Raw genomic sequence first — 23,767 nt, forward strand, 5'->3', positions numbered from 1 at the left:
TCAGCTTGAAACACCAAGCTCAGAGCTATTTTCATCACTCAATTTCTTTTGTTGAGATGTGATGAGCTTACTTACCTCAAGCTCCATAACCTGACATTCTTTTTCAGCCGCTTTTAATGTTCCAGCATTAGCCAGTCGAACAGCTTTCTTCAGCTGTTCAAGCTGAGCCTTCAAGGGCTTATACCCTTTTATTTCACCAGAGGTCGCCCTATCACCCATTCTGCCACACACTCACTCACCTCCTCCTATGACGTTTTCTAGCTCCGCCTCCTCAGTTACTCTGTTGTACTTCACTTTCGGTTTCCACAACCCGTCTCGCCACTCTGACAGCCGCTTCCTCGTCTTCTCCTGCTTGGTGACACACAGAGTTTAACCCAACTTATCATAAGCCATCCGTGACTTGACCACCCGTTCATCACAACACACTTCATCTGTTCTGACCGGGTTCCACCTTTACACGCCCTCATCCAAGCATGTCAAACTCGGCACCCATCTCTGCCGCTTCCACCAGCGAGACAAGAAACTCCGCCACGTTAGATGGCACCCACCCCGGGTTATTTTCATTGTCCGCCAATTCCATTAATCCCGTAAACAATAGCAAACATTTATTTACATACTCATCCAAATCATCTAACTCAACTGTTGCGGATATGGACACTTCATACGGGGCATTCTCCGTTTCTCCATGGCAAACACAGTTAATTTCAAACACCCCTTCCACGAGTGAAATATCCACTTTACAGAACGCCTCCAACAGCATTTCGGTTATTTTCCAGCTGATTGTTCCCTATATAACCCTCAAATCCAGATTAACACTCTTCACTTTTAAACCTTATTATTTCAACCAACCAACCCGTTTTTATTTTATTTTATTTTTCGTTTCTTGCTTTTACTGGTAAATCAACACCAACTCCCCTCTATTGTATAGCTCTTCTATTCCTAATAAGTCCACTTTATTGCGTGCTCATTTCACTGTGATTTTTTTTTTTTTTTTTTTTTTTTTTTAACCCTCAATCCTGTAATTTTATATCTATTAATCTGTCACGCTTATTAGTGGCTCATGATTGCTTAAGGCTTATGTCTGAACTTGACCACCGAGCCGGAGTATCATTCAATCCTAACAGGACGACCACTCCATTTTCTCTGGGTCAAGACAGCTCATTCGTCTTTAACAATTCTCTACTGATATGTCAGCATGCTACAGCCCAACATTATTATATGGCCATGTGCTTAACAAACTCAAATCATCCGATTAAACTTTGTGTACTTTATCTTATCTTCACAATTTAATCTCAAAAGGTCATCAAAATTTTTTTTTTTTTTTTTTTTTTTTTTATAATCAGTCCTATCACTACAACATGGGCGCAGTGAGTTATACTTAAATGCACCATGTGTTATTATACACACAGTAAAATTTGACCGGGTTTCTCAGAGGTACTTATCTGTTTATTTAAGCCTCAGGTAAAAACACAAGAAAACTCAAACGTCAATATCACCCGTTATGTATTGCCTAAATTAAAACAGCTTTAACTTCACATCATCCAGCTTTGCATCACAACAACATTCAAAACCCAGCTCATCAATAACATCATTGCAGCAATGAAACAAAACCCCATGTATATCCCCATGCAAACAAAGCAACGTAATATTTACAGTCAGTTAACCATATGTATAAATCATGCTTATGACCTCAAAAACACTTTAAACCAAAACAGAGATCCTTGTGCGTTTCACAGCGGCCAACTCATTTGCATATGTTCAGTACTTTCACCGTCCGTTACCGGTCCAGTGGTACTCTATGTCAAAGGGACTAAAGGCATGTTGGCAGAACGATAAAAACGCAGTGGCCGCTTCACCTGGATCTCTTTCGTGTGTCTCAATGTATTTTTCCAAACACCGGAATATCAGGAAACTACGAAACAGAAAGTTAAATAACTGTAATTCTGACCGTGTTATATCTGCGGACACAGTAAAACCATAATGGTTCTCCGGCGTTTCAGCCCAACAAATGCATCTCATATGAATAACACTCCCCGTACGTGAATATTCAATCTGACAAGATCCAGAAACAAACATCCTTTTTTATCTTAAGAAAATCAAATCACAGTTCATATATTCTATCTCAAAACTCAGCAAAACAGTCATACACTCATGTAACCAGCATTTTAAATACACGCATTCAGCAATACATAACAATTTCTATAAACTTCCCAAAACTCTAGGGATTTCGTAGCCACGTTCTTTATTAAACAACTGTTCAAACTCCTTCGTGCACTCACGTTAGCAGCCGTTTCATTTACATAGACACAGGTTATGTGAAAATAACTCACAGAGCTGCAGCATTCTCTCCCTCAGTCAAACTCATCACGCACTCACACACTTAAACGGTGACCCTTAAGCTCGGTCACTGATCACACATTCACCACATTTAATTCGACTCTATTTATCTTCTCATAATATGCAAAACCAACCTCTCAGTTACAGACATTTTACCAGAATTTTTCAAACAATAGTTACACATTCAATCCACTCGAAACCGAAAGCGATAGTCACTATGAGCGTCACTGCTCCTCATTTACATAAACACACACCATCTAAAAATAGAAGTCAGCAGGCTGATACAGAGACTCCCTTCAGCCGAGGATTTCTTACCATTATATTATTATCTTACAGACGCGTCCTTATTTTTACAACTGCACAGATTTTTTAGGCCTCTTAGCTCCTACCAATTTCGAAAAATATAACATAACTTGGCTTCAACCGATGAGTCCCAGACTTTTGTGCTCAATTCACCAGGGCGGTCCCAGACTGTCCTGTCCAGATTTCTAAACCTAACTCAATTTGCCAGCATGCCCAATCAAGCGCAAGAATAGGGGACTTGAACCCCTAGCAATTTCGGAGTTTCCCAACCTCTCCCCCGCTGTCGACGGTACTATCCCTACTGTCCAGTAGGTCTAAGATCAGCGTCCTGTCTTAGCGCAAGCGTTACCAAGGAGAAAATGCGCTTCTTAACAGACGCCGCTGTCGTTCTAGAAAAATTTATAATAATTTAAAACAACAATCTACATCCAGAGCAGGATTAAGATTGAGGCAGATCTCCGTTGTGGACATAAGGGACTTGAACCCTGAACTGACCATCACACGTAGATCAAATGACCAACGGGGCTTCACCCCACACAATAATCAAATTCCCTACCACACTAAAATTCTCTCAGTACTGTCCTTTATTAGTCTTCATTATCCTTATTTCAACCGATATGCTCATGAGATTACAATCAGAATCAAATCAAAACAGACATTCATCAGTAACTTTCAGTGAGTAGACTTTCTAATTTTGTCGTATTCAATCTGACACTTTTGGAAATTCACTTCAACAGGTAGTGTCTTACCTTTTTAGTTAAGCGGCGAATGTCCCTCACTTCCACCACTGATTTCCGTCTGTCCGCCTGACCACCTCGGACCCTGTCCAGCGCCTCCCTGGTCTTGTCCTCACTCCAACCACCGGAACGAGCCCCCAAATGTTAAGGTTCAAAAGTTGGAGAAAAGGAGTACGGAGGGCTCACAAGCAAATAACAACTCTGGTCCGGAAGATGTGGTCAAAGCAAAGATTTATTGATTACACGCGTGGAGTCCGAAGCTGGGCAAAGTCAGCAATCGAACTGAACTCACGATGATTAAACAAAGGTTTTATATGGGTACAATAACAAAGCCCCCTCTTTTGCAAAAATAGACAAAGTACAGCTTACATCACTTAAACCACAAAATGTTCCTGCTAACTTTAACATAGTTTTACAGAACATCACGTCTCATCTCCATCCCGGTGTCGCCCCACGTACGCTTCCTTATCTTCCTGTAGATCAGGTATACTTCCTGTAAGCCTCTGACAATCTGCCGGCACAATTTGCAATTGCAGCAAAAACACATCTTGACTTCTTACCTACCAAAATAGATCTGTTATGGTGTGTGTGTGTGTATGTGAGAGTGTGTGTATGTGTGGGTGCCTGCCATGTAGGCTATGTATGTGTCATGACCCCCGTCTGCACCTTTGCTAACCTCACACTGCTCGTCTTAGCCAGACATCAGGTCTGTGCACCTACACAGCTGAACTCTGTGTGATCTCTAGGGTAAATGTCACACTCGAACCATGAAGGAAACTTACTCAGACTGAACTGAAACTTAAAACTTACTCAACAGATATAAGGTATAAATGATAAAACTTAAATCTTAACTCTAGAGAATATAAGTACTCAGGCGTATGTCATGTAAGCAGGTGTGTTGCCATTCCTTTCAGAGCTCCTGTCCTCCTCACCGTGTATTGGCTGATCCTTAACGTCTGCCAAGAGTTTCTGACCTTCACTTGACCAGGAGCCACAGCTCTTTAATAAGCTCAAATGCAATCATGTGTAAAAGATTAAAATCATTTTCATAACAAAAGTTCTCTCTTCTCAGATGTACCAATATGTTTGCTAGTCTCTACTACAGTTCAATCATTGAAAATCACACTGATCAGCATGCTTTGTGGAAATTACAGATTACATCATGGCAAAAGCATTTGTCAGACCCCTCACTTCCATATATGACTTATTGTCTGGAGATATGGGGTAATGCATATAAAACAAATACTCTTCCTATTTTCAAGTTACAAAAAAGAGCTATAAGAATTATACATCAATCAAACTATATAGAACCAACTAACATTTTGTTTATTAATCTGAATACCCTGAAATTTTATGATTTAGTTGAATATAAAATGGCACAGATAATGTATAAAGCACAAAATAACTTGCTTTGCTGCAGTATTCAGAAGCTGTTTGAAGTCAGAGAGAGTCAATAGTACTTAAGGGGAACAGATGTGTTTAAAAAAAACAAGATAAGGACAAACATAAAGCAGAGATGTGTTTCTGTTAGAGGAGTTAACCTGTGGAATAGTTATGACAGTGATTTAAAAAGGTGTAGTTCATTTTCCTTGTTTAAAAACATGTTTAAAAATAGAGTATTAGAAAAATATATAAATGAAGAATGAAAAGAGCAAAAATAATAATACTGAAACTCTTGATTGTTTTGCTTTGATGTAGTTACTTATCTAAGGTGGAAAGTTTTTTTGTTTTGTTTTGTTTTGTTTTGTTTTGTTTTGTTTGTTTGTTTGTTTGTTTTTGCTTTGCTTTGTTTTATTCGTTGCTTCGAGCCCTGTGTACAGGAGCTGCATGCAAAAAGATCTTTTGTTAAAAGGGTTGGCGTAATAAGCAAATGCTTCAGCCAATACCTTTTGATTAGCCTTGTCTCATGATTTCTTGCTTTGTGGTAATCTTTATTCTGTATTCACTGAGATATTTGAATGCTAATCAATAAATCAATAAATCAATCAATGTTATTTGTTTTTTATTTAAGAAGAGAATTTGTTCCACTGTGCAAGGGCTGAGTCTGTTTCTTTTCTTGGAGATCATTTCTCCTGCCTTAGAGAAAATCCTCTCACATGGAACAGAAGAGGCTGGAGTGCACAGAAACTATCACGCAAGATGGTTCCTGGTTGCTTCAGAGGTGGAGTGGATCCTATGTCTGGGGAATTAAAGGATCTGCCATGTACGTCTGTACTTCCACTGTGACATCTGCAGTGGCATTCCTTGCCTGAATCTCGACCACATCGCTGTCCAGCAGATCCCACAGACCATCACCTAAAAAGAATAAACAAATCAAAGGGCTGCACATTTTATAGGAAAACATTTTATTAACATTTTTTTTAATAAAAATTCACCTCTCCGTGAATCGCTACCTTATCGTGGTGGAGGGGTTTGTGTGTCCCAGGGATCCCAGGGGCTATGTTGTCTGGGGGCTTTTGCCCCCTGGTAGGGTCTCCCATGGCAAATTGGTCCTGGGTGAGGGACCAGACAAAGAGCGATTCAGAAGACCCTTATGAAGAAACCATCGAGGGAACAGTTTACCCTGCCCGGGATAGGGTTACCGGGGCCCCGCCCTGGAGCCAGGCCCGGGGAGGGTGCCCGAGGGCGAGCGTCTGGTGGCCGGGCACAGCCTGAAGAGGAGACATGGGCCCATCCTCCCGCAGGCCCACCACCCGCAGGAAGCGCCATAGGGGTCGGGTGCATTGTGTGCTGGGCGGCGGCCAGGAGCGGAGGCCCTGGCGGACTGATCCCCGGCTGCCAAGACTGGCAATAGGGACATGGAATGTCACCTCTCTGGCGGGGAAGGAGCCTGAGTTAGTGCGTGAGGTTGAGAGGTACCGGCTAGATATAGTCGGGCTCACCTCTACGCATGGCTTGGGCCCTGGAACCAGTCTCCTGGAGAGGGGCTGGACTCTGTCACAGTCTGGAGTTGCCCCTGGTGAGAGGCGGCGGGCTGGGGTGGGTATTCTAATATCCCCTCGGCTTGCTGCCGGTATGTTGGGGTTTTCCCGGTGGATGAGAGGGTTTGTTCCCTGTGCCTTAAGGTCGGGGAACGGGTCCTGACTGTCATCTGCGCTTATGCGCCGAATGGCAGTTCAGAGTACCCAGCCTTCTTAGAGTCCCTGGGGGGGGGGGGGTGCTGAAAGGTGCCCCACCTGGAGACTCTTTTGTCCTGCTGGGAGACTTCAATGCTCACGTGGGTAACAACAGCGAGACCTGGAGGGGTGTGATTGGGAGGAACGGCCTCCCTGATCTGAATCCGAGCGGTGTTTTGTTATTGGACTTCTGTGCAAATCACAGTTTGGCCATTGTAATTGTATCACCAGACCTGCCACCATATGTTCTGGACACTCGGGTAAAGAGAGGGGCTGAGCTGTCAACTGATCACCACCTGGTGGTGAGTTGGATCAGGTGGTGGGGGAGGACGCTGGACAGACCCGGTGCACCTAAGCGGCGTAGTGAGGGTGTGCTGGGAACGTCTAGCAGAGGCCCCAGTCGCGAGATCTTCAACGCACACCTCCGGCAGAGCTTCAACAACATTCCGAGGGAGACTGGGGACATTGAGTCCGAATGGACCATGTTCAGCGTCTCCATCGCCGAAGCTGCTGCATTGAGCTGCGGCCGCAAGGTGGTTGGTGCCTGCCGTGGTGGGAATCCCCGAACCAAATGGTGGACACCAGAGGTGAAGGGAGCCACCAAGCTGAAGAAGGAGTCCTATCGGGCTTGGTTAGCCTGTGGGACTCTGGAGGCAGCCGACAGGTATCGACAGGCCAAGTGGAATGCGGCTCGGGCAGTGGCTGAAGCAAAAACTCGGGTGTGGGAGGAGTTCGGAGAGGCCATGGAAAAAGACTTTCGGACTGCCTCGAAGAGATTCTGGCAAACCGTCAGGTGACTCAGGAGGGGAAAGCGGTGTTCTACCAGCACTGTGTATAGTGCGGGTGGAGTGCTGCTAACCTCGACTGAGAAAATTGTCAGGCGGTGGAAGGAATACTTCGAGGACCTCCTTAATCCCACTGACACGTCTTCCGAGGAGGAAGCAGAGTCTGGGGATGAGGGAATGACCCGCCAATTTCCGGGGCGAGGTCACTGAGGCAGTTAAACAACTCCTTGGTGGCAGAGCCCCTGGTGTTGATGAGGTCCGCCCCGAGTTCCTGAAGGCTCTGGATGTTGTAGGGCTGTCCTGGTTGACACGCCTCTACAATGTTGCGTGGAGATCAGGGGCAGTACCCTGGACTGGCAGACGGGGTGGTGGTCCCCATCTTTAAGAAGGGAGACCGGAGGGTGTGTTCCAACTACAGGGGATCACACTCCTCAGCCTCCCTGGGAAAGTCTATGCCAGGGTGCTGGAAAGGAGAGTTCGTCCGTTAGTCGAACCTCGGATACAGGAGGAACAATGCGGTTTTTGTCCTGGTCGCGGAACACTGGACCAGCTCTTTATCCTCTCAAGGATACTTGAGGGTGCATGGGAGTTTGCCCAACCAGTCTACATGTGTTTTGTGGACTTGGAGAAGGCATTCGACCGTGTCCCTCGGGGTGTCCTGTGGGAGGTGTTTGGAGTATGGGGTGTCTGGCCCATTGCTACGGGCCATTCGATCCCTATACAACCGTTGCAAGAGTTTGGTTCGCATTGCCGGCAATAAGTCGGACTCGTTCCCGGTGGGTGATGGGCTCCGCCAGGCTGCCCTTTGTCACCGGTTCTGTTCATAATTTTATGGACAGGATTTCTAGGCGCAGCCAAGTGGCGGAGGGCTTTCACTTGGTGGCCTCAGAATCTCATCTCTGCTTTTTGCGGATGATGTGGTTCTGTTGGCTTCATCAGGTGAAGGCCTCCAGCTCGCACTGGAACGGTTCGCAGCCGAGTGTGAAGCAGCGGGAATGAGGATCAGCACCTCCAAATCTGAGGCCATGGTTCTCAGCCGGAAAAGGGTGGAGTGCCCACTCCGGGTCGGGGATGAGTTCCTGCCCCAAGTGGAGGAGTTCAAGTATCTCGGGGTCTTGTTCGCGAGTGATGGGAGAAGGGGCCGGAGATCGACAGGCGGATTGGTGCTGCGGCTGCAGTGATGCGGACGCTGCACCCGGTCCGTCGTGGTGAAGAGGGAGCTGAGTGTAAAAGCTTAAGCTCTCAATTTACCGGTCGATCCACGTCCCTACCCTCACCTATGGCCACGAGCTGTGGGTAGTGACCGAAAGAACGAGATCGCGGATACAAGCGGCAGAAATGAGCTTCCTCCGAAGGGTGGCTGGCCTCTCCCTTAGAGATAGGGTGAGAAGTTCGGCCATCCGGGAGGGGCTCAGAGTAGAGCCGCTGCTCCTCCACATTGAAAGGAGCCAGTTGAGGTGGTTCGGGCATCTGACAAGGATGCCTCCTGGGCGCCTCCTGGGTGAGGTGTTCCGGGCATGTCCCACTGGGAGGAGGCCCCGGGGCAGACCCAGGACACGCTGGAGAGATTACATCTCTCGGCTGGCCTGGGAGCGCCTTGGTGTTCCCCCGGATGAGCTGGAGGAGGTGGCTGGGGAGAGGGAGGTCTGGGCTTCTCTGCTTAGGCTGCTGCCCCCGCGACCTGGCCTCGGATAAAGCGGATGAAGATGGATGGATGGATGGAAAAATTTTTTAATAAAACATTTTTTATTACATTAAATTTAAAGAGCCAAATCCAAGTCTTTCTAAAGATATTTAATGATATTTATATTTTGAAAAGCAGATTTTAGTTTTGTTAAGATATTTGATATTTACATATTTTTAACAACAGAATTAACATCATCATCATCGCTTATTTGTATAGCACATTAAAAAACGCACCAGGCAGACCAAAGTGCTGAACAACACAAATCAAAACAACTAGCAAAATTAAAAATACAATAAAACCAATAAGAAAGGTGTAAGTTTCCCACAGAGTTAAAAGTCAGGGAATAAAAAAGGTTTTCAATCTGGACTTAAAGACCTGCACTGATGACGCTTGTCTGATATGGAGGGGAAGGTTATTCTAAAGCATCGGAGCCACAATTGAAAACACTCGGGCTCCTTTGAGTTTCAGCCGCGACTTGGGAACCGACAGCAACAGCTGCTCAGCTGAACGGAGCAAGCGAGGAGGAACATGTGACTTCAGCAAATCAGATAAGTAGACAGGAGCCAGACCATTTAAAGATTAAAGAACCAATAAAAAGACTTTAAAACGAATCCTAAATTTAATAGGAAGCCAATGTAAAGAAGCCAGAACCAGAGTGATGTGATCGAATTTCCTTCTACCGGTTAAAAAATCGTGCCGCCAAATTTTGCACTAATTGCAGGCGTGACAAAGTGCCCGATCCAACCCCTATTAAAAGGGAATTACAATAGTGCAGACGTGAGCTGATAAAGGCATAAATAAGAGTTTCCAAATTGTGTTTGGAAAGGAAAGGCTTAACCTTTGATAGGCATCTGAGGTGATAAAAAGCTGCTTTTACCACTCCAGTGCAGAATCAAATTTAACACCAAGATTTGTGATTGAACTTTTCAGATGGGAGGTCAAAACACCAAAATCAACATCTGGAGAATCAGTAGAACATTTATAGAAATTTTAAGAATATACGCTATACCTCACAGGGTTGCAGAACCGCAGCTGGCTGTGAGCAGGTGGATGGGGCAGGTGGGACAGGCATCATTTGGTCTGTTTCAGCTCCAGTGATTGTGGCACATTCTGCAGTCAGACGTGACGAGAACCTCACAGCTTTGACTCTTCAGTCAGGAAGCGTAACAATGGTCATTACACTCATAATTTCCAGGGGAGGCAAACACTCACTTCTCATCCAGAACTTGGGGTTGGTTTCTAGTGATTGTACATCGCAGCATGCAGACAAGTGGAATTACCTTGGACCCCGACACTCTCTGCTTTTCAGACAGTTCAGTAGTAGCTGTGCAAAATGGAGAAAGCAGCCCAAGGCACTCTTTAACTGAGTGGCACTCCTCGGCAGTGATGCATGTGAGCAGAAGCACTAACTGGCCCTCTTTCCTCATATATATATATTCCTCATATATATATATGAGGAATATATATATATATATATTAAGGGTCAAATGTAAATTCAAAAAAGTAAATATTTTCTTTTAAAAAGTGTTAATCAACAGAAGGCTTGTTTAAACAGAAAGGTTTTTAACTGCTTTTTAAAGGACTGCACAGAGTCAACCGAAAGTAGTTGTGGTGGTAGACAGCCGTGGTCAGGCACGTGCAGGGCGGGGGGGGCGGAAGGGGCTTGAGCACCCGCCCCTTTCCTGATGGGTGCCCAAAGTGCCCTTTTGTTGAGGCAATTTTTTTTAAAATTTTTAATTTTTTTTTTTTAAATGTGTGTGTGCGTGTGGAGTCCTGTCTGTGCCCCTCAACAATAATATTTAGCTATTTATCACATTTTTGCTAAATAAAAGGATCTGGCTTGCATCAGTCACATGATCACCATTAACCAATGATCGCCCTTGACGGCAGAACGCGCTGGTTACGCGCATTTTTTGCGGTCCGGAGCTGTAGGAGAAACACAAATGACCTCAGAGACACAGACTGATGCGACAAAACCAGTAAGTAGCTGTACAGCGCACACTGTAGTCTAAAGCACACAGGAGTATTAGCTTATTACGTACACGTTGGTAAGCTGTCTTGTGACAACTGTAGCTCTGTCCACCGTTTTAGGGAACATATTTAGTTTTAAAGTAAGTTACAGGGCTTTTCCTGCCTTTCTGGAGGGATTATATTTCACTTAAAACGATGTAATATGCATGTCCACATAATAATAGATTATTATAATTATAATATTTTAAAAAACACGCTGTATTTTAAAGAACATACATTAAGAAACAGATTATATTAGATTTATATTTTAAATAAGACAAAATGCTGATTTTACAGCAGCAAAATTATTGTATCTCTACAGTTTAAAAATGTAATAAGGTTTCTGCCTGCACAGAGTGGATAGTGAAACAAATGGAATCATCATAAATGCATTATTATGAATTTATTACTTTTTTTCCCTCATCGCTTTATTATTGTAGCTCTAGTAATAAATAATAAGTGAAGGATTCTGGATCAGCACCATGATGGAAACTTGTGCCCACAGTATATACAGTGTTCTGAAGAAGGTCTAAAATGTCACTGTGTGTGTGCATGTGTGTGTTTTATGTATATGGATTTTTGAATTATTACTCATCATATAACATTGTCCAGACATGGCTGGTAAGGACATGAGGAGGAAACAGTAGGAGCTGTGTGAGGCTACTAAAGGCAGTGGATCCCTCAGCAGCTGGATTACAAAGAGCACATGATCATTATGAAAAGGAAAAATAAAGACATGCATCTGTAAACACATCAGCTATGTCCATGTCAGGGCAGCTCAGTCTGCAGTTTGTCTTAAACGACTGCTGAAAACTCATTTTATAGATTAGCTTGAATCTGTTTCCTGTTATTTTTGGCTTTTGTTCCTCTAATGTGTGTGTGTGTGTGTAAGTGTGTGTGCAGCAGTGAATGCACCGCTGTGTGGACAGGTACTCTGGTCTTAATGTGGAGTTTTATCAGACTGTGAAACACTTTGTGTTTTAAAACAGAAAATATTTGATCTGAATTTATTTTGAAAATCACCGTCACACAGCTGTCTCGTCGCTTTCACAGATTTTTCTGTGAACAGATGAGCAGCAGAAGTTTTCAGCATTTTACATTCAGATGTTTCATAAACTGTTGGATTGTCTGTCTGGGATTTCATAGCCAGTCATGTGACTGCTGTCCTGCCAATCAGCTTCACTGTATGTGAGACGTCTTATTTTTTAGCATTAAACTTCATGTTGTCTCAGCCTTTATGATGTGTGTTACTGGCATCAAATTCAAAATAAGAGCATAAAAATGAAGCAACTGAAAGTTCTGACAGGGACAATAAAATATGAATAGACTTTATTGAATAGAGTTTACAATGAAGATGGATGCAGAGCCATCACTGTAGTTTACAGAGTCAAACAGCAGCAGAGACATTTCTGAGACTTTTACAGAAAAATGTATATTTAATATCATAATAGAGAGCATAAATGCCCCATTCACTGACATATACGGCATATCTACTGTTATATTGCTGGGTGCTCATTTGAAATATAATGTATGAACTAGAGATGGCACGATACCACTTTTTTATGTCTGATACCGATATCATAAATTTGGATATCTGCCGATACCGATATGAATCCGATATAGTGTGTTTTTTAATCAATAAAACTGTTTTTTTTAATATCTTGCTGCATTTTGTATAAGTTCATACTCAAGTTTAAATAAACAACAACACTAAAGCTATTCTGTTATACCTGTATGTAAAAAATACACTGCACCCAAAATATTTCATAGTTCAGCAACACTGATCAATCTAATAAACTTAAACCTACTCCATCCTTCCTATTCTGGTATTTTAAAGAGTACTTAGCAGAAATATTAAGCAACCTAACTAATAGGGTTGCAAACTCCCAACAAAAAAAAAAAAGGAACCCCCCACCCTCCACCTCATGATGCTTAATCGATGTAATCAACTTTAATTTGATGCAGTGTGGAAAAAAATGCACAGAAATAAATTATTTTTCAAGAATAATTAAATAGATTCAACATCTTTCTTCAACAGAATTGCAGACTGCACAGATGGTACCGTCCCAAAGGAAAAAGTACTATAGCTTACTAGGGTATATTAGACTTAACAGTTACTATATACAGTAATGGACTTCTATACATTTTACATCAGATTAAAACTTTGGGTGTAAGATTCAGATAATTATTTATTAAAAGCTCGACATTTTAAATGAGAATAAGAAAGAAAAGTATGTCTTTGTGCCCCTTTTCCCTGTTCATGCCCTATCGGCCCCCTGGCTAAACTTTGCTAGATCCGCCCCTGCACAGTTACCAGCCGTCAGCTACGTGAAAAGGATCCTGGTGTAGAAAGTAATATTAAATAAATTCTAACAACAGCTTATCAAGCTTAAACGTGCTGCTGTTGTTCAGCCGCTGGTTTCCTCTTTCTGGTGCAAAGTGGGCCAAAAACAAAGAAGAGAGATGGACTCGCGACAGAAAAGCCGATCAGCTGATCATTAAGCAGTTTCATGAAGTAGCGGCAGCAGAGGGAGAGAGAGAGAGGCAGTCGCTCCATATATCGGTTGTTAAGCTTAACATGGGAACGCTTTACAAACATTCAGAGATGAACTTACACACTTGCTTTACTTCTCTCTGGGATAACTTCCTCGGAGATGAAATGCTGGTTTGGTAGCGAGGCTACAAATACACACAGCCGCTCTGTCACATGACGCATACTGCTCCGACGTGCTACGGTTATGAGCCGAGTTACGCCGTGTCGCAAGTTTTGTGAGGTGCTTTTTTGATATTTAATGGATCGGATTACATTTTTTATATCCGATCCAGTAATTTAGGTCAGTATCAGACCGATACCGATACGTAATATCGGATCGCTCCATCTCTAGTATGAAGTCAAAAAGCTCAGACATCAGACTGCTCTGAACACTCAGGTTCACTTTGTTCTCCTCTTGAACTTTCATATGTAGAGACAGGATATCATTAACATTTACTGTATATCTGAGACACAGAAGGTCCGCTCAACCTATCACCTGCAAACTTTAGCTTCACCAATCAGAAGAAACAAAGAGGCATAAAACAGCTCATCAGACACTCTGTGATCTGAGCTTAGGATAAAGAAGGATTATTTCCAACTGTCAGTCATGCAAAGCTACGCTGTTACAGTCCAGCAGTCAGAGTACAGAGACGGAAATAAGTTGAATTACACAGAAGATCATCTGAGGAACATCAGCCAATAACATTCAGACTAAACCGACCCACAGTCTTCCTCCTCACTGTCACTGGCTGTCTCCTCCTCTCTGTGGAAAATCTTCCCATCAGGCTGCGTCCTCCACCTCAGCTTGACCTCCTCTCTGATCCCTTGCTCCACCAGCTTCTCCCTCACCTGAAACACAGTTTTCACGCATTAACAGAAGCTCCTCATGAATCAGCCGTTGTTTCCGTAGTGAGCAGAAAACGTTGTTCCTGCTGTTTCTGGGGGAAATGAACTAAATGAACTGGCTGGGGATGAAACTGAAGTTTGGAATTAGGCCTCATTGCCTGTAATTGGTTCACTTTGACTCCTCACAGTAATCCATCCATCCAGCCATTTTCTTCCACTTGTCCGGGGCAGGGTTGCAGGAGCAGCAGCCCAAGCAGAGAAGCCCAGACCTCCCTCTCCCCAGCCACCTCCTCCAGCTTCTCCGGGGGAGCACCAAGGCATTCACAGGCCAGCTGACAGATATAATCTTTCCAGCGTGTCCTGGCTCTGCCCCGGGGCCTCCTCTCGGTGAGACACACCCGGAACACCTCACACAAGAGGCACCCAGGAGGCATCCTTGTCAGATGCCCAAACCACCTCAACTGGCCCCTTTCGATGTGGAGGAGCAGTGGCTCTACTTTGAGCCCCTCCCGAAGCCTGAACTTCTCACCCTATCTCTAAGGGAGAGGCCAGCCACCCTTCGGAGGAAGTCCATTTCCGCTGCTTGTATCTGCGATCTTGTTCTTTTGGTCACTACCCACAGCTCGTGACCATAGGTGAGGGTAGGGGCGTAGATCGACCGGTAAATTGAGAGCTTTGCTTTCACACTCAGCTCTCTCTTCACCACGACAGAGCGGTACAGTGTCCCTATCACTGCAGCCGCAGCACCAATCCATCTGTCAATCTCCGGCTCCCTTCTCCCGTCACTCGTGAACAAGACCCCGAGATACCTAAACTCCTCCACTTGGGGCAGGGTCTCGTCCCTGACCTGGAGTGGGCACTCCACCCTTTTCTGGCTGAGGCCCATGGCCTCTGATTTGAAGGTGCTGATTCTCATTCCCACCGCTTCACACTCGGCTGCGAACCTTTACAAGGCGAGCTGGAGGCCATCACCCGATGAAGCCAACAGAACCACGTCATCTGCAAAAAGCAGAGATGAGATCCTGAGACCACCCAACTGAAAGCCTTCAGCCACTTGGCTGCGCCTAGAAATTCTGTCTATAAAAATTATGAACAGAATGAGTGACAAAGGGCAGCCCTAGGGGAGCCCATCACCCACCAGGAACGAGTCCGACTTATTGCCGGCTATCCGGACCAAGGTCTTGCAACGGTTGTATAAGGACCGAATGACCTGTAGCAATGGGCCAGACACCCCATACTCCCGGAGCACCCACCACAGGACCCCCAAGGGACATGGTCGAATGCCTTCTCCAAGTCCACAAAACACATGTAGACTGGTTGGGCAAACTCCCATGCACCCTTAAGTATCCTTGAGAGGATGAAGAGCTGATCCAGTATTCTGTCAATCCATGGATACTACCCCTGATCTCCACGCAACATTGTAGAGGCATGTCAACCAAGACAGCCCTACAACACCCAGAGCCTTCAGGAACTCAGGGTGGACCTAATCCACACCAGGGGCTCTGCCACAAAGGAGTTGTTTAACTGCCTCAATGATCCCCCCCCAGAGATTGGCGGGTCATCCTCTTTGTCCCCTGACTCTGCTTCCTCCACGGAAGATGTGTCAGTGGGATTAAGGAGGTCCTCAAAGTATTCCTTTCACCACCCGACAATTTTCTCAGTCGAGGTTAGCAGCACTCCACCCGCACTATACACAGTGCTGGTAGAACACCGCTTTCCCCTCCTGAGTCACCTGACGGTATGCCAGAATCTCTTCGAGGCAGGCCGAAAGTCTTTTTCCATGGCCTCTCCAAACTCCTTGCACACTGAGTTTTTGCTGTTCTGCTTGGCCTGTCGGTACATAACAGCTGCCCGCAGAGTCCCAATGTCTAACCAAGCCTGGTAGTACTCCTTCTTCAGCTTAGTGGCTCCCCTCACCTCTGGTGTCCACCATTTGGTTTGGGGACTACCACCACTACAGGCACCAACTACCTTGCGGCCGCAGCTCAGTTCAGCGGCTTCGGCAATAGAGGTGCTGAACATAGTCCATTCAGACTCAGTGTCCCCAGTCTCCCTCAGAATGCTGTTGAAGCTCTGCCGGAGGTGTGAGTTGAAGATCTCGCGGACGGGGGCCTCTGCTAGGCTTTCCCAGCACACCCTCAGTGTACGTTTAGGCGCGCCAGGTCTGTCCAGCATCCAATCTCAAAACACTGCTCGGGTTCAGATCCGGGAGGCGTTCCTCCCAATCACGCCCCTCCAGGTCTTGCTGTCATTGCCCACGTGAGCATTGAAGTCTCCCAGTAGGACAACAGTCTCCAGGAGGAGCACTCTCGAGTACCCCACCCAGGGACTCTAAGAAGGCTGGGTACACTGAGCTGCCACTCGGCACATAAGCGCAGTCAGGACCTGTTCCCCGACCCGGAGGCGAAGGGAACAAACCCTCTCATCCACTGGGAGAAACCTCAACATACTGGGAGCAAGCCGAGGGGATACCAAGATACCCACCCCAGCCCCCCGCCTCTCACCAGACTGAGACAGAGACCAGCCCCTCTCCAGGAGGATGGTTCCAGAGCACAAGTCATGCGTTGAGGTAAGCCCGACTATATCTAGCCAGTAACTCTCAACCTCACGCACTAACTCAGGCTCCTTCCCCACCACAGAGGTGAATTTCCATGTCCCAATTGCCAATTCAATTCAATTCAATTCACTTTTATTTATATAGCGCCAAATCACAACAAAAGTCGCCTCAAGGCCAGTCTTGGCAACCGGGGACCAGGCTACCAGGACCTCCGCTCCTGGCCACCGCCCAGCTCACAATTCACCCAACCCCTACAGTGCCTCTTGTGGGTGGTGGACCTGCAGGAAGATGGGCCCATGTCCCTTTTTCGGGCTGTGCCCGGCCGGGCCCCATGGACTAAAGCCTGGAAACCAGACGCTCGCCCTCAGGCACCCTTCCCAGTCCTGGCTCCAGGGCGGGGCCCCGGTAACCTTATCCTGGGCAGGGTGAACTGTTTCCTTGATGGTCTTGTCATAGGGGTCTTCTGAATCGCTCTTTGTCTGGTCCCTCATCCAGGACCAATATGCCATGGGAGACCCTACCAGAAAAGATAGCCCCTGCGATCCCTGGGACACACAAACCCCTCAAACACAAATTAAATGACTTCTTCAAGTTAATAATTAAAAAAAGGTTAAATAATACAAATCGATGGGATTCCATTAAACGAGCCCCGTATCTCTGCAGCTGTGTGCTGTCACGTGTCCCTGAACCTGCACAGACTCACTGCTCTCTATCATTTCACAGTAGTTATAGCGCTCTGTTCCTTGTATAGGGGCCCGTGTGACCTCTGACCTGCTGCAGGATGGATTCTTGCACTGTGGGGTCGTTCAGGTCTGCAGATCCCGCCCTCAGCTGAACCTTCACTGACCTCGAGGCTGAAGGTTTGACATCTGCAGAGAAAGAAAAAGCCGATGAGCCCAGGAGGACCAGACTGTGCAGAAACACAGAGGACAGACTCACCTCTGGAGCAGAGGAAGGGGCGTTGGTCACCACAGTTATGACTGTTGAAGGAGCCCGTTGATCCGACTATTGTGGCACAGTTTAGACTGTCATCAGGCTGCCCGGGCCCCCACGGCAGGTTGGAGGCTTTGCTTGAGTTGGACCACATCCAGTTTCTGTACAGTCCAATCCAGGCTTGATAATTAAGTGACAACACTGAAGCGGCCTGGGTGTTGTCCTGCATGTCGGTGATGGTGCTCAGGTCTGTGTACGTCTGTCTGCAGTAAGACTGAGCATCAGACCAGGTCACTGAGTTCTTCACCTGGATGTGTTTGTTAGTTGCAGCTGAAACAAACGATCAGACGGATTCAGAGCTGCAGCTAAAATGTTCAGTTTGTCAAACCCTGGTACCAAAGTCTGAAACACTCACCGTCATAGCAGAAAAAGAAATAAGTAGCTGAGCACGGTCTTGTGAACCATGATCCATCACTAAATATTGTAACACACTCATCAGTCCCTGGCTGTCCCGGGGACCACATATTAAACCAGGATGACTGAACTGGACCAGTTTGAGACCATTTCCAGCCGCTGTTGAAGAGTCCAATCCACGCCTCTGTGCTCCCCGCCCTTTTCTGGGCTTCCTGGATGAGAGCTGAGCTGTTAACGATGGCGAGGTCGATGTACTCATCTCTGCAGTATTGCTGAGCATCGTTCCAGGACTTCTGCAGGTCAACCAGGTGGAGCTGTCTGACTAACTGATCAGACTGAAGATGGCAGACCATCACGTAACCTGAGAGGACACGAGTCAGTCAGCGCGGTCACAGACTCACCTCAGCTCGACTATTTTAGTCATCAGGAGAATAAATTCTTTACATACTACCACAACGCAAATGTTCTGTTGACATCTTTAAAGACATCTTAATATATGTGTCCTTCAAAGGATGTGTAACTCGTGTAGTGGTTAAAATGTGTTTTACAATGCCTGTGGACACCTACACACTGGTTTCCTGCTCCAGGGCAAAACTCTCACATCAGGTTAAAAGCTGCTTTAACAGTGTTAAGTTTGTTTTCACTCTGGCCTTATTGCACATGTATTTGGATGATTTTTCCTCCTCAGTGTGCAGAATGAAGGAAAACAACGTGTTAGTGGTCGAGGCTGAACAACACGTGCAAAAAGCAGTCAGGATCTTTTTCAGCGAGCTGACGGGTTTGCAGCGTTTCAGGCTTTCAGTCAGATTTCTACACAGAAAATAAAATCAAGACGTGTTTTTCTCAGCAGTGCACACAAACAGAGCCACGTTCATGCACTCTCTCTTCCCTCCTTTCTTTCTTTTTTTACTCTTTGACTTCACTTTATACAAACTGTTACAGACTACTGACTATTAAACTGTCACGGCCCGGAGGATCAGCAGGGCACTGATCGGCAGGTTCTGTCTCTCTCTCTCTCGCCGGGGCGGAACTCATTGCGGGTTCACGCCCTCGACCCACGCCCCTCGGGAGAAGAAACACCTGGGCCGCATTAGTGCTGCCAGCATTTAAGCCAGGGAGTGACTGCTGTTTGCTGGATTGTTGTGTGTGAATCGTGTTAGTGAAGCCAAGCCTCAGCAAGTCTTAGTGCTTTTGAATTAACGTGTGTTTCTCTGTGTACAGGCTCCCTGGACTGTTTCCCAAGTGGTAAGTGTCGGAGAGAGACTGGTCGAGTGTGTGAATTGCTTGAAGAGGAACAAGTGCTTTGCCCCTGAATTTCTCTGGAGCCCTGTCCCCTCCCCTTTTGTATATACACCCGGTGAACTTTGTAAATAAATTTCCTTGTGTGCATCTGACCTGCAGGTGAGTCCTCCAGTGTTGGGTAAGTTACTTTAAATTATTAACTTAGTTACATTACTAGTTACTTCTATCAAAAGTAACTCAGTTACTTCAAGTTACTCGTTACTTTCAGAGTAACTAGTTACTAGGGAAAGTAACTCAGTTACTTCAAGTTACTCATTACTTTCAGAGTAACGAGTTACTAGGGAAAGTAACTCAGTTACTTCAAGTTACTCGTTGCTTTCAGAGTAACTAGTTACTAGGGAAAGTAACTTTGGTTTTCTCTTGTTAATGTGTTGCTTCCGTAACTGGATACCCAGCAAGATTGCCAGTCTTCTAGCTTTCTTACTTGCCACAGTGCACTGTGCCACCTACCTAAACTGGTTCAAAACATACTTAGAAAACAGGAAATACTTTGTATCAATAGGTAACTTCACATCTGAGCAGACAAGTATCACATGCGGAGTTCCCCAAGGTTCCATCTTGGGACCCCTTCTGTTCAACATTTACATGCTCCCACTGGCACAGATTATAAAGAACAACAAAATAAACTATCACAGCTATGCAGATGACACACAAATATATATCACATTGTCACCAGGAGACCGAGGCCCTGTACAGGCTCTTGGTAAATGCATTGAGGAAATTAATGACTGGCTGTGCCACAATTTTCTCCAGCTAAACAAAAATAAAACTGAGGTAATAGTCTTTGGAGCCAAAGAAAAACAATTACAGGTCACCAGAGAACTTCAATCTATACACCTAAAAACCACAAACCAGGTGAGAAATTTGGGTGTAGTGATGGATGTGGACCTAAACTTAGAAAAACACATTAAGACAATAACAAAATCAGCTTACTATCACCTCAAGAATATTTCAAGGATAAAAGATCTGATGTCTCAACAGGACCTGGAAAAACTAGTCCATGCATTCATCTGTAGTAGGCTTGATTACTGTAACAGCATCTTTACAGGTCTACCTAAAAAATCAGTCAGACAACTACAGCTCATTCAGAACTCTGCTGCTCGAGTCCTCACTAAGACCAAAAAAGTGGACCACATCAGTCCAGCTCTGAGGTCTTTACACTGGCTGCCTGTCCGTCAGAGGATTGACTTTAAAGTTCTGATGCTGGTCTATAAAGCTCTGAATGGTTTAGGACCAAAATACATCAGTGACCTCCTGACCCAGTATGAACCTTCCAGATCTCTCAGGTCATCTGGATCCGGTCTTTTATCAGTTCCCAGAGTCAGAACCAGACACGGAGAAGCTGCATTCAGCTTTTATGCTCCTTATATCTGGAACAAACTCCCAGAAAGCCTCAGATCAGCTGAAACACTCAGTTTATTTAAATCCAGGTTGAAGACTCACCTGTTCTCAGCTGCATTTGAATAAAGCACCAAATCCGCCTGTTTTACTTTTAAGCTTAAATTCCAAAACTTACATTTTAACTACTGATTTTATCTACTGTTTTGATTTTATCTACTGTTTTGTTTGTTTGTTTGTTTGTTTGTTTGCTTGTCTTAATCAATTTTAAATCATGCTTTTTATCTATTTTGTTTTTAATGTCTCTGTAAAGCACTTTGAATCACCTTGTTGTTGAATTGTGCTATATAAATAAACTTGCCTTGCCTTACCAATAGAAAGGAAAAAATAATGTGCACATTTCCACGAGAGAAATCCCACGCCTGGACCGTCGTTGACCGCCGCCATGATTCTAGCCTGCTTTTTACATCCAACACAAAAACTGCAGTCGTGGTGCTTTTGATTGTACTCAGAACTTGGAAATTCTGCCTTCTGAATAGGAAGATGTAGGTAACACCAGACTGCAGATGAGCTGCATACAGAGCTGGACTGGGACAAAACAATCGTCCCGGGCATTTTGACTAGAGACCGGCCCACCATTATAGGAAAAATCATAAAGCCTTTGAATGAAAATAAACACTGTTGTGACAGTGATGTACACTGTTCTGATGGTATATATGTATCAATCTATCAATTGTTTGTTGTAAGACTCAGATAATTATTTTTTTAAAAGCGAGACATTTTAAATGAGAATAAGAAAGAAAAGTATTTCCTTGTGCCCCCCTTTCCCTGTTAATGCCCTACCTGGCCCCCTGGCAACACTTTGCTAGACCCGCCCCTGCACAGTTACCAGCTGTCAGCTACGTAGAAAAGGATCCTGGTGTTATTTGTCTCTCAGAAACAGTTCATAACTTCCCTTCAACTCATTCATGTCACCTAAAAGGTAAACCTGTTTCTCCATCACCTGTTCAGCTCTGATGATTCAGTAAGGACATCTCCTGGTTTCATCTGCATGTTTCCCTCTCACCAGATAACCAAACAGATATCATGACCAGCAGCTTTACAGCTGTGGCTCCAGCAAACATCAGCTGATACTAGAAATTAATATTAAATAAATTCTAACAACAGCTGATCAAGCTTAAACGTGCTGCTGTTGTTTAACGCGACATCCGCTGGTTTCCTCTTTCTGGCGCAAAGTGGGCGATAAATAAACAAGAGAGAAAAGCCGATCAGCTGATCATTGATCAGTTTCGTGATTGAAGTAGAAACAGGAGAGGAGAGAATGAGAGAAGAAGAGGCAGCTGTGCAGCTTCAGCTTTGTGTCTTTTTCATTGTAGCTGAAGTCCGGGACAAACTGTGTTCCTTTTCAGCTTAATACAAAACGCGTAATATTTTCTCTGAAAACCAGACGATTCTGTTTTTTACGGGACGGTTGGCAACTCTAATAATTAACCTTATGAACAAAATAAAGTTCAACATCAGTAACATAGCACCCACCCAGCTGTATAGAAACCCCGTCATGCTAGCTAGCACGCAGTACGAAAAAGTCAGCATACCGAAAATAAACTCCACCTAAACTTGGTTTATATCTGACCCAGATAGACTGCAGGTCATAACTTCTTACCTGAAGTTCAGTTCACCTGACACTCGGACCGGCGGCCGCTTCGGGTCTCTCCTTTTGCCTCCCTTTTCCTTCATCCACCTGCTGGCCTCCACCACTTGCTAATGTTACTGAATCTGTGGAAGCTCCGCGATATCCAAGTAACGAGTAACGAGCCTATCTAAATCCCAGTAACGAGTAACGCGTTCCTGGTTTTGGCATAATAACTAGTTACCGTGCTCGTTACCACAATAATAACGTAGTTACTGTAACATGTTACTTAATAACGCATTAGTCCCAACACTGGAGTCCTCCACGTCAACCGTAACATAAACTGTCAATCAAACTTCTAGAAGTTTAGTTGACATGACAAAGATCTTTGGAGATTGTACGAGTGTTTCTGTGACTGCTTGAAGCTCGTTTACAGACACCTTTAAAATAATCCCTATGGAGCAGTTCAGTTTGTGCTTTCTTTGATTTTCTGACTTCAAAAGTTTTATTCAAACTATAAATGAGGCGACTGAGATGAGTTTACAGACCTGAGAGCAGCAGCAGGATCAGTCCACACCTCTTCATGACTGAGAGCTGAAAAACTGTGAAGACGTCCTCATGAATCTCATCTGCAGCTGCTCTGTCATTATTAATCATAACACTTAAAGCAGCATCAACACAGAGGCAGATGTGTCTGTCACTCACTCCATTTCTATCCTAATCTAATCATTCAAACAAAACTATCAAACATATTTAACATTTGAAACGTTCAACTTTAAAAAATGCTGTCTTCATTCAATTATCATCATTTTGTTTATTACAATACCAGATAATGAATGTGTGAGATTATCAAATACACCAAATCAAACATATGCATAACATACCCGACACGATGAGACGTCTGTTCAGCTGTGACACAGTCAGAACTCTTCATCTGATATAAATGTCATCCTCGCTCCTCCTCCCACGTCTATCAGAGACTTTGTAAAAGTGGTTTTAGAAAGCAGCCCAGTGTTCATTACAGTGCATTTGATTAAAGATGCTCAGAGTCATTTAACTGAAGATGACTTATTCAAAGCTATTACAGATGCAAACAGACTGACGTCTGGCAGAACGGGCTGTGAACTGGAGCTAAACGAGGTCACAGGCGTCGAACCATGAAACTAGGACTGAGGTTAAGCGCAGTAAAGCGGGCCGTTCGGTTTCAGGCTTCAGTCTCTGTGAGTGGAAGAACATGCT

At 44.8% G+C, this 23,767-nt stretch overlaps 1 protein-coding gene across 1 annotated transcript; it reads right to left on the reverse strand.

Moving 5' to 3' along the window:
- Nucleotides 1–231: 231 nt before the first annotated feature.
- Nucleotides 232–23,528, reverse strand: LOC116325058 (C-type mannose receptor 2-like). Its single transcript, XM_039619902.1, has 8 exons — nucleotides 23,413–23,528; nucleotides 23,077–23,168; nucleotides 18,260–18,619; nucleotides 17,851–18,174; nucleotides 17,683–17,780; nucleotides 14,234–14,357; nucleotides 5,593–5,672; nucleotides 232–348 (listed from the first exon to the last, which is right to left on the reverse strand). Exons 1-8 carry the CDS (start codon nucleotides 23,460–23,462, stop codon nucleotides 232–234), a joined length of 1,245 nt encoding a protein of 414 aa, XP_039475836.1. The 5' UTR covers nucleotides 23,463–23,528.
- Between the last annotated feature and the right edge of the window lie 239 nt (nucleotides 23,529–23,767).

The sequence above is a fragment of the Oreochromis aureus genome, linkage group 11, assembly GCF_013358895.1.
Source record: "Oreochromis aureus strain Israel breed Guangdong linkage group 11, ZZ_aureus, whole genome shotgun sequence".
Lineage (NCBI taxonomy): Eukaryota > Metazoa > Chordata > Actinopteri > Cichliformes > Cichlidae > Oreochromis > Oreochromis aureus.